Here is a 12,288-nt window from a genome sequence, read left to right on the forward strand (position 1 = left end):
CGAGACCCCTCGGGCAGCCGCCCAAGATGAGCCCACCTTCCTTGTGGAATGGGCCTTGACAGATTTAGGCTGTGGCAGGCCTGCCACAGAATGTGCAAGTCGAATTGTGCTACAAATCCAACGAGCAATCGTCTGCTTAGAAGCAGGAGCACCCAGCTTGTTGGGTGCATACAGTATAAACAGCGAGTCAGATTTTCTGACTCCAGCCGTCCTTGAAATATATATTTTCAATGCTCTGACAACGTCCAGCAACTTGGAATCCTCCAAATCGCTAGTAGCCGCAGGCACCACAATAGGTTGGTTCAGGTGAAACGCTGAAACCACCTTAGGCAGAAAGTGAGGACGCGTCCGCAGTTCTGCCCTGTCCGAATGGAAAATCAGATATGGGCTTTTATACGATAAAGCCGCCAATTCTGACACTCTCCTGGCTGAAGCCAGGGCCAGTAGCATGGTTACTTTCCATGTAAGATATTTCAAATCCACCGATTTGAGCGGCTCAAACCAATGGGATTTGAGAAAATCCAAAACTACATTAAGATCCCATGGTGCCACTGGGGGCACAACCGGGGGCTGTATATGTAGTACTCCTTTTACAAAAGTCTGGACTTCAGGAACTGAAGCCAATTCTTTCTGGAAGAAAATCGACAGGGCCGAAATTTGAACCTTAATGGACCCTAATTTGAGGCCCATAGACAATCCTGTTTGCAGGAAATGTAGGAATCGACCCAGTTGAAATTCCTCCGTCGGGGCCTTCCTGGCCTCACACCACGCAACATATTTTCTCCAAATGCGGTGATAATGTTGTGCAGTCACCTCCTTCCTGTCTTTTACCAGGGTAGGGATGACCTCTTCCGGAATGCCTTTTTCCCTTAGGATTCGGCGTTCAACCGCCATGCCGTGAAACGCAGCCGCGGTAAGTCTTGGAATAGACACGGTCCCTGCTGAAGCAGGTCCCGTCTTAGAGGTAGAGGCCACGGATCTTCCGTGAGCATCTCCTGAAGTTCCGGGTACCAAGTTCTTCTTGGCCAATCCGGAGCCACGAGTATCGTTCTTACTCCCCTTTGCCGTATAATTCTCAGTACTTTTGGTATGAGAGGCAGAGGAGGAAACACATACACTGACTGGTACACCCATGGTGTTACCAGATCGTCAACAGCTATTGCCTGAGGGTCTCTTGACCTGGCGCAATACCTGTCCAGTTTTTTGTTGAGGCGGGACGCCATCATGTCCACCATTGGTCTTTCCCAATGGACCACAATCATGTGGAAGACTTCTGGATGAAGTCCCCACTCTCCCGGGTGCAGATCGTGTCTGCTGAGGAAGACTGCTTCCCAGTTGTCCACTCCCGGGATGTTTACGTGGGCGACTGCCGTGATGTTGTCCGACTGAATCAACACCGGCTGACCCTGAAGCAGAGGTTTTGCCAGGCTTAGAGCATTAGATTGCTCTTAGCTCCAGTATATTTATGTGAAGAGACGTCTCCAGGCTTGACCACACGCCCTGGAAGTTTCTTCCCTATGTGACCGCTCCCCAGCCTCTCAGGCTGGCATCCGTGGTCACTAGGACCCAGTTCTGTATGCCGAATCTGCGGCCCTCTAACAGATGAGCACTCTGCAACAACCATAGCAGAGACACTCTTGTCCTTGTGGACACTTTTATCCGCTGATGCATCTGCAGATGCGATCCGGGCCATTTGTCCAGCAGATCCCACTGAAAAGTTCGTGCATGGAATCTGCCGAATGGAATCGCTTCGTAAGAAGCTACCATTTTTCCCAGGACTCTTGTGCATTGATGCACAGATACTTTTCCTGGTTTTAGGAGGTTCCTGACTAGATCGGATAACTCCCTGGCTTTCTCCTCCGGAAGAAATACCTTTTTCTGAACAGTGTCCAGAATCATCCCTAGGAACAACAGACGTGTCGTCGGGATCAGTTGGGATTTTGGAAAATTCAGAATCCACCCGTGTTGTTGGAGCACTACTTGGGTTAGTGCTACTCCAACCTCCAGTTGTTCTATGGATCTTGCCTTATCAGGAGATCGTCCAAGTAAGGGATAATTAAGACGCCTTCTCTTCGAAGAAGGATCATCATTTCGGCCATTACCTTGGTAAAGACCCGGGGTGCCGTGGACAATCCAAACGGCAGCGTCTGAAACTGATAATGACAGTTTTGGACCACGAACCTGAGGTACCCTTGGTGTGAAGGACAAATTGGAACATGAAGGTAAGCATCCTTGATGTCCAAGGACACCATAAAATCCCCTTCTTCCAGATTCACTATCACTGCTCTGAGTGACTCCATCTTGAACTTGAATTTTTGTATGTACAGGTTCAGAGATTTTAGATTTAGAATTGGTCTTACCGAGCCGTCCGGCTTCGGTACCACAAATAGCGTGGAGTAATACCCCTGTCCCTGTTGTAGGAGGGGTACCTTGACTATCACCTGCTGAGAATACAGCTTGTGAATGGCCTCCAATACCGTCGCCCTGTCGGAGGGAGACGTTGGCAAAGCAGACTTTAGGAAACGGCGAGGAGGGGACTTCTCGAATTCCAACCTGTAACCCTGAGATACTACCTGCAGGATCCAGGGGTCCACCTGCGAGTGAGCCCACTGTGCGCTGAAATGTTTGAGGCGACCCCCCACCGCCCCTGAGTCTGCTTGTAAGGTCCCAGCGTCATGCTGACGCCTTTGTAGGAGCCGGGGAGGGCTTCTGCTCCTGGGAAGGAGCTGCTTGTTGCAGTCTCTTACCCTTTCCTTTGCCTCGGGGCAAATAGGAATGTCCTTTTGCTCGTTTGTTCTTATAGGAACGAAAGGACTGCGGCTGAAAAGCCTGCGGCTTTTTCTGCTGGGAGGTGACCTGGGGTAAAAAGGTGGATTTTCCGGCCGTTGCCGTGGCCACCAGATCCGATAGACCGACCCCAAATAATTCCTCCCCCTTATACGGCAATACTTCCATATGTCGTTTGGAATCCGCATCACCTGACCACTGGCGCGTCCATAAACTTCTTCTGGCAGATATGGACATCGCACTTACTCTTGATGCCAGAGTGCAAATATCTCTCTGTGCATCACGCATATAAAGAAATGCATCCTTTAACTGCTCTATAGTCAGTAAAATACTGTCCCTATCCAGGGTATCAATATTTTCAGACAGTGACTCCGACCAAGCCACGCCAGCACTGCACATCCAGGCTGAGGCGATTGCTGGTCTCAGTATAACACCCGTATGTGTGTATATACTTTTTAATGTATTCTCCAGCCTCCTATCAGCTGGATCCTTGAGGGCGGCCGTATCAGGAGACGGTAACGCCACTTGTTTTGATAAGCGTGTGAGCGCCTTATCCACCCTGGGAGGTGTTTCCCAGCGCGCCCTAACCTCTGGCGGGAAAGGGTATAATGCCAATAACTTCTTTGAAATTAGCAGTTTTCTATCTGGGGTAACCCACGCTTCATCACACACTTCATTCAGTTCCTCTGATTCAGGAAAAACTATCGGTAGTTTTTTCACACCCCACATAATACCCCTTTTTGTGGTACTTGCAGTATCAGAGATATGCAAAGCCTCCTTCATTGCCGTGATCATATAACGTGTGGCCCTACTGGAAAATACGTTTGTTTCTTCACCGTCGACACTGGATTCAGTGTCAGTGTCTGGGTCTGTGTCGACCGACTGAGGTAAAGGGCGTTTTACAGCCCCTGACGGTGTCTGAGACGCCTGGACAGGTACTAACTGGTTTGCCGGCTGTCTCATGTCGTCAACCGACTTTTGTAGCGTGCTGACACTATCCCGTAATTCCATAAACAAAGCCATCCATTCTGGTGTCGACTCCCTAGGGGGTGACATCACCATTACAGGCAATTGCTCCGCCTCCACGCCAACATCGTCCTCATACATGTCGACACACACGTACCGACACACAGCAGACACACAGGGAATGCTCTGATAGAAGACAGGACCCCACTAGCCCTTTGGGGAGACAGAGGGAGAGTTTGCCAGCACACACTCAAGCGCTATAAATATATATAGGGACAACCTTAATAAGTGTGTTCCCTTTATAGCAGCTCAAATATTATAAATATCGCCAATAAGTGCCCCCCCCCTCTCTGTTTTTACCCTGTTTCTGTAGTGCAGTGCAGGGGAGAGTCCTGGGAGCCTTCCTCGCAGCGGAGCTGGGCAGGAAAATGGCGCTGTGTGCTGAGGAGAATAGGCCCCGCCCCCTTTTCGGCGGGCTTCTTCTCCCGGTTTTTTTGGAACCTGGCAGGGGTTAAATACATCCACATAGCCCCAGGGGCTATATGTGATATATTTTAGCCAGAATAGGTATATTACATTGCTGCCCAGGGCGCCCCCCCCAGCGCCCTGCACCCTCAGTGACCGCTGGTGTGAAGTGTGCGGAGAGCAATGGCGCACAGCTGCAGTGCTGTGCGCTACCTCATGAAGACTGAGACGTCTTCTGCCGCCGGTTTCTGGACCTCTTCTCTATTCGGCATCTGCAAGGGGGTCGGCGGCGCGGCTCCGGTGACCCATCCAGGCTGTACCTGTGATCGTCCCTCTGGAGCTAGTGTCCAGTAGCCTAAGAAGCAAATCCATCCTGCACGCAGGTGAGTTCACTTCTTCTCCCCTAAGTCCCTCGTTGCAGTGAGCCTGTTGCCAGCAGGACTCACTGAAAATAAAAAACCTAACAAACTTTTTCTAAGCAGCTCTTTAGGAGAGCCACCTAGATTGCACCCTGCTCGGACGGGCACAAAAACCTAACTGAGGCTTGGAGGAGGGTCATAGGGGGAGGAGCCAGTACACACCACCTAGTGGTCAAACTTTTACATTTTGTGCCCTGTCTCCTGCGGAGCCGCTATTCCCCATGGTCCTGACGGAGTCCCAGCATCCACTAGGACGTCAGAGAAACAAAGTTTGTGCACATTGAGCCATCAGAAAACAAAGGTTTCACTATCTCACTCAAAAAAGTCTGTATTTCGGAATATTCCGTATTTCGGAATATTTAGATAAGGGATACTCAACCTGTATAGACACCAAACAAGATTGTATCTGCACACACACAATTTCGTAAATAAAGGCTTGGAGCCAAAGCTCCAAGAAAAGACCCCTATTGTATTTATTGATACTTATCATTCAACTTGGGGGTGCTATCAACTGCAGCTATGGTAAATACAATGGAAAGAGAGAAAAGAAAGGGCTGTATTGTCAATGCACGAGAGGAGAGGTGACCTGATTATCACACCCGCCTAAGATTTCATAAAATTTAACTTTTATTATTGTAGAATTAAAAAAGTGTGAAATTAACTGACATACAGACTACGAGTATGCGCGAAACATAGAGGTTAAAACTATGACATATACATAACATATAAAGAGTGCAATAAAGATAGTAAATGTGATTAAAGATTAAAATATGTGTCAACGTGTTTTGTTCTAGATGCCCAAATAAGTATAATATTGTTCTTGTTTTGAGCCAGTCTATCAATTAATCTGGTTGTCAGGGGTTCGTCTCCAATGTGTCTTTTGGCTGGTTACACTAATATTACAGTCCACAACTGTCATATATTTCTCAGTGATGTTGATATAACACCTTTCTCTCAGGGTTCCTCTATGGATATTGGTTAAGTATCACTAAATTAATGCAATATTAATACAGATCAATATGCCTATTGTGACTAAGGATAAAGCTGTTCAGTTCTATAAAAATATGCAAAGAAGCGATATCAAATATCATATAAGGTTTAGAAGTGGTGTTCATCAATTTAATTAAGTTAAGGATGAATGTAATATCAATATTTAATTAGGTTCAATAAGAGTGCCGTTTTGAAATGTAATGTACCACAGATATTTCATTCACTATAATAGTGTTGATAGACTTTTGCAACTATAAACAGTGTAACTCGGTTTTATTCATGTCTCTCAACAAGATTTTGATTATTGTATGCGTGGTTTTTCTAAGAATCCCTACCAATATGGAGAGTACCCATGTCAGACATCATACATCATTCAGTAGTGATAATCATCAACTTAATTTGACTGATAATATATATGGTCTCAAAATTTGATTGAATTCAATATAGATACAATTCTGATATGTAGTATACCGCAGGGGTTAAGGTAGTCAGTTAGTCACAATATTCATATCCCTAAAAGAGGAAATGCCTCGAATGATATGACTAAAATATTTGTCATTTTTGTGCACTCTTAATTATATCCTCATAATTGAGAGTAGGTGTATCAATTTACTGGTAGTGTATATGGTCTCAGAAATTAATGGAATTCAATGTAAATACAGTTCTAATATGTAGTATACCACAGGGGATAAGTATCTCCCTAACTTCACAAATATTACTATATCGTGAATATATAGAAATAATGATTATAGTAGTCCGCTAATCACAATGTTCATATCCCTGAAGGAAGAAACGCCTCCAATAATGTGAATTAAATACTTGTCATTCATATGCATTATTAATTATATCCTCATAATTGGGGATAGATGTATCCATTTAATCTGTATTGAGCACTCCTAATTGTGACACTTTCAAGTATAAATTTTCTGTAGCTACACAAGATGCTGTAACGTGGATTGTATTTATCTTCATCAGATTGTATCACAAATGTATCCTTATAAATTCTGAGCAGCTTTATGGATTAGCTTTAAAACATTTGTTACTTTTGTATCTATTGCTTAGCACCACAGGTGCCTTTACTCACTGCTGAATCACTGACATGGATATATAGCATACATTTGCTGGGTTAATGCAGCTGCTATCCCTCTATAATACAATGTCAGAACGGCTGACAGATTTGGTATAGCTTTAGTTATAATCTCACTGTATGGCTACCTATACAACAGGAATACAGATCTCTGTAATAGAGAGTAATTATCTGCCTGCTAATCGGTGCTTAAATTTATATGAGTCTAACTATGCATAAGAATCAAGACTGGCTATACATTCAATTTTTGCCCTTGTTCCTGTTGTATAGGTAGCCATACAGTGAGATTATAACTAAAGCTATACCAAATCTGTCAGCCGTTCTGACATTGTATTATAGAGGGATAGCAGCTGCATTAACCCAGCAAATGTATGCTATATATCCATGTCAGTGATTCAGCAGTGAGAAAAGGCACCTGTGGTGCTAAGCAATAGATACAAAAGTAACAAATGTTTTAAAGCTAATCCATAAAGCTGCTCAGAATTTATAAGGATACATTTGTGATACAATCTGATGAAGATAAATACAATCCACGTTACAGCATCTTGTGTAGCTACAGAAAATTTATACTTGAAAGTGTCACAATTAGGAGTGCTCAATACAGATTAAATGGATACATCTATCCCCAATTATGAGGATATAATTAAGAATGCATATGAATGACAAGTATTTAATTCACATTATTGGAGGCGTTTCTTCCTTCAGGGATATGAACATTGTGATTAGCTGACTACTATAATCATTATTTCTATATATTCACGATATAGTAATATTTGTGAAGTTAGGGAGATACTTATCCCCTGTGGTATACTACATATTAGAACTGTATTTACATTGAATTCCATTAATTTCTGAGACCATATACACTACCAGTAAATTGATACACCTACTCTCAATTATGAGGATAAAATTAAGAGTGCACAAAAATGACAAATATTTTAGTCATATCATTAGAGGCATTTCCTCTTTTAGGGATATGAATATTGTGATGAACCGACTACCTTAACAACCATTTCTACGTATTTGTGAAATAAGGGAGATACTTATCCCCTGCGGTATACTACATAGCAGAATTGTATCTATATTGAATTCTATCAAATTTTGAGACCATATATATTATCAGTCAAATTAAGTTGATGATTATCACTACTGAATGATGTATGATGCCTGACATGGGTACTCTCCATATTGGTAGGGAGTCTTAGAAAAACCACGCATACAATAATCAAAATCTTGTTGAGAGACATGAATTAAACTGAGTTACACTGTTTATAGTTGCAAAAATCTATCAACACTATTATAGTGAATGAAATATCTGTGGTACATTACATTTCAAAACGGCACTCTTATTGAACTTAATTAAATATTGATATTACATGCATCCTTAACTTAATTAAATTGATGAACACCACTTCTAAACCTTATATGATATTTGATATCGCTTCTTTGCATATTTTTATAGAACTGAACAGCTTTATCCTTAGTCACAATAGGCATATTGATCTGTATTAATATTGCATTGGTTTAGTGATACGTAACCAATATCCATAGAGGAACCCTGAGAGAAAGGTGTTATATCAACATCACTGAGAAATATATGACAGTTGTGGACTGTAATATTAGTGTAACCAGCCAAAAGACACATTGGAGACGAACCCCTGACAACCAGATTAATTGATAGACTGGCTCAAAACAAGAACAATATTATACTTATTTGGGCATCTAGAACAAAACACGTTGACACATATATTAATCTTTAATCACATTTTCTATCTTTATTGCACTCTTTATATGTTATGTATATGTCATAGTTTTAACCTCTATGTTTCGCGCATACTCGTAGTCTGTGTGTCAGTTAATTTCACACTTTTTTAATTCTGCAATAATAAAAGTTACATTTTATGAAATCTTAGGCGGGTGTGATAATCAGGTCACCTCTCCTCTCGTGCATTGACAATACAGCCCTTTCTTTTCTCTCTTTCCATAGTACAGACACCACACTGCTGGAGGAAATTTCCACAACTCATCCCTTAGCGGCTTTCTTGATCTACAGTAATTTATATCCTCCGTAGTACTAAATGACTCACAGAGTCAGGGAAACATAAGAACATAGAAAAAAATAGTGCAACACATTAGAGCAAAAATAGGATTTATACAAATCACTCACATTTTCAAATAACAAACATGCAACATAAATTAGATATCACCCCAGAGCTGCATAAGGTCCTGGAAACCAGCAGTCAAATCATCGTCAGCGCTCTTACAGGTCCACGGGTCCACCAGTGATAAAGGGGTAAAATGTCACCTAGATTAACGCGTTTCGGAAACTTGTGTCATTCCTCAGAACTCTGGTGCCTTTAGATCCCACGCTTTATCTTCCCCCATCCTTGTCACCACCTCCTCCTTTCCAGCCACCGCACATACAGATGCATCCTTCCTGGTCTAGCCTCTGTACGTTATGAGCCGCGTTACACAGTGTGTATGAGAGACGCCAGATCCCGCGCGACTTGGCCAACGCAGGTTTATTGTCCAAAAATGTGTCTTATTCTCAAAACAATGCTGCTGTGTGAACTGTGTCCATCTCTGAATCAGGCCCTATGAGTAAAAGCCCATTACCCTCAAGTAACCCGCCTTTAGCCACAAATGTTGATACGACTCAGTTGCACAAGAATCAGCACTGCCTGTAGTTAGGTATACACAGGTCCAAAGCATGACATGTGTGCAAAAGTGACTTGTGCTCAACTCTGTATTTATCCTTTAAAATTTAAACACAGCAGCCTAAAGGACGAATCCTATTAGCCCAGTTATGTTAATGGAGGTGAAAAAGCGTGGCAGCCCCAGGCTTTATCACCTATTCAATCCCAGCCCCTTTTTCACCCAAGCTCCTTTTAACACCTGTTAAATTAAGGTGTTAACGGGCATTAACATATAGGGGATTATTCAATTGTTTGAAAAGTCGGTTGGGTGTCTGGTTTTTCCTGTCTATTAGATAGGGATAAAAAAAAAGACACCAAGTGACTTTTCAATAATTGAATACCCCCCACAGAATCTGTGAAAAGATCGTGTATTTATGCATTAACAGTGTCGCGGCACCAGTTAACCCCCTAGTTATCAGATTTTTTTCAGCATCTGATCAGATGCAAAACAAACTTCCCAATAAGTGTAAAGGGGGTACTCAACGAGCGATATTCTAAGCAATCTAACTAGATGTACCCCCTACAGCGATAGCGATGCGCAGCCCCGCGCATCGCTATCGCTGCTGCTAGATTGGCCTGCATGCGGTTCGCTCAGCACACATCTCTCCTGCATCGGCCCGTCTATATGGGCCTTAATTCTGCGGGTTGATTTTGGGGCTAATTGAATAGCCCCGGGACATCAATTAGCCAGTGGTAAATTACTGCAGGTAATTGAATTTCCTTCCCACTATGGCTGTATACATAAAAACACAAAAGCTTATTATGAGCTAGACATAAATCAGCACAGAACAAGACATCAAAAATACACCTGCAATACTGCACAATACCGTTTCTGAAAGCATTAAAACAATGGTTTACCTTTCGATCATGTATTCAAAGTTACTTAGCTTGGCTCTGCCTGCAGATACAATCTGTATAGCATGTGAAGAAAAGGAGCAATGGATAAAGCCGCGCCAATGAAGGAATATGAGAGCATCAATCATCTGTAGCAGTAAGTGAGTTATTGTTTCCATGTGTAATATTGGGAATTCTGTACGCTGAAAATGTCATAAAACATTGTGATTTACAGTACGGAAAGGTTGGTAGCATGCAGAATACAAATAGCATTTGTCATCATGGATATGGTGCTAAATACATTAGTCTGTTGAGGGAAATGTAAAGGCTTTTCATGTGTGTATCCCCCACCCCCATATCTTTTACCAGACATTATAAGCTAGCGTTTTCTGTGCACTGAAATTGTACTACACAATAAATATTTTCACCTACAGTATGTCTGTAAATTTGGACACTATTCACATTGTGCTGTAATGAACACTATGGTATTATTTTACTTGTATGTCAAATTACTTTAGTATGTTTATGAACAAATAAAAACAAATCTAAATCAAATTAAAGAAAATAATGTTTTGCAATTGTTCAATGTTCATCCTGCATCTTGCAATCTCCTAGCAGCCTAACCACCTCCTGCATCTCCCTTCCAGTTTTTCTCTTTAGGGGCCAGATATTCCACGCATCAAGCCAAAAAAGCTCCGGAGTACCACCACCATTACAACAAATACAAACATTTACTAAACATGTTAGTGGCTTCCTTGTCAGTCCTGTTTCAAGCCAGCTTTCTCAGACATTTAAAAACTTGGACTAACTAAATAATTCTGTTCTCTTACTTAACTGTAAGAAGGACTAACTATGGCAGGGAAAACTCAGAGACCCAGGTTTAGCTGGGTATGCAGGCCATGTTTTCCTTCTTTGGTCTGGAGAGCGCTTAGTGTGTCAAAGAGGTACCTTTCTGTGAGAGAATGAGGTGGAGCGGGACAGTAGGCACAGCACAGTGCACTTAGTAGGAGAGGGACTAAACCCATGGGTGCCATTCAAAACATCCTCAACTGCCACCTTGCAGCACTAGTCTACTCTATCTCCCACACATCGAGTCTTCTGCATACTATCCCCATCCAAACCTTTATGGAAATACAGTGCTATGAATACTACAGAACTCCACTTTTCTCATCACACACACTAATCTGTAATGATCTTTCCGGGAGGCTGCAGTAGACCATGATTATCATGAGAATAAAGTGTGGACAAGGAAAGTGGAGGAAGCAGAAAACATAGCGTACTGAAATGAAATTCCCCACTTATATAAACCTATGGGAAATATTGTGCAAACACAAAATCTGTTAAAGCACATTCTATATTGTCATATACCAAATGTGAATATTTATAAGGCTAATAATTATTAAGCAGTAATAAGACATTCTGTCTCCACAAAAGTACCAATCCACATTATTCATATCACAGGATTTAAACTCAAATGATTGGTAAGAGACTCTATGGCAATAGCAAGTACTGATGCAAAATCTATGCTCTTTTGAGCGTAAGCACTATTAGGATGTGGACTCCTATCCAGAGGTAACGGGTCAGAGACACAGCCATTTGTACATTTAGGATGTACTGTAAGGGTCTGCCATTCCTGGTGAGGGCAATCCAGAGAAAGGCACAACGCTTTGTTGTGTCCATAGACATAACTTACTGGCCACAGATGGAAAGCAGGCATTGACTATTCCCATGAACACTTGTCATATTAAGTTTACTTGCCATACATAAAAATCCTGACTGGGGAGAAGAATGGGGCCAATAACTAACTATAGTTATAAACTATTTGCAAGATTTTAGCTATTTTGGTGTGTGATTAAATAGGACAGTATGCGTGACAGTGGGTATAAACTTTGCCTAGATAAGGAATACAAGTGCCTAGATTATAGAGAAGTAAATGCCTTCCGTATACAGGTTGAGTATCCCTTATCCAAAATGCTTGGGACCAGAAGTATTTTGGATATGGGATTTTTCCGTATTTTGGAATAATTGCATCCCATAATGAGAT

General features: G+C 42.2%; 1 protein-coding gene across 9 annotated transcripts in view; it reads right to left on the reverse strand.

Annotated features, from left to right (window-relative positions):
- Positions 1-12,288, reverse strand: part of TEX14 (testis expressed 14, intercellular bridge forming factor) — a 739,191-nt gene that overhangs the window by 357,611 nt on the left and 369,292 nt on the right. For all 9 annotated transcript variants that reach the window (XM_063953897.1, XM_063953895.1, XM_063953894.1 and 6 more), the window contains one exon: positions 10,269-10,447. In XM_063953897.1, the coding sequence (XP_063809967.1) occupies positions 10,269-10,447 (179 nt within the window). The remainder of the gene's footprint in view (positions 1-10,268; positions 10,448-12,288) is intronic.

The sequence above is a fragment of the Pseudophryne corroboree genome, chromosome 2 (assembly GCF_028390025.1).
Source record: "Pseudophryne corroboree isolate aPseCor3 chromosome 2, aPseCor3.hap2, whole genome shotgun sequence".
In the NCBI taxonomy this organism is placed as follows: Eukaryota; Metazoa; Chordata; class Amphibia; order Anura; family Myobatrachidae; genus Pseudophryne; species Pseudophryne corroboree.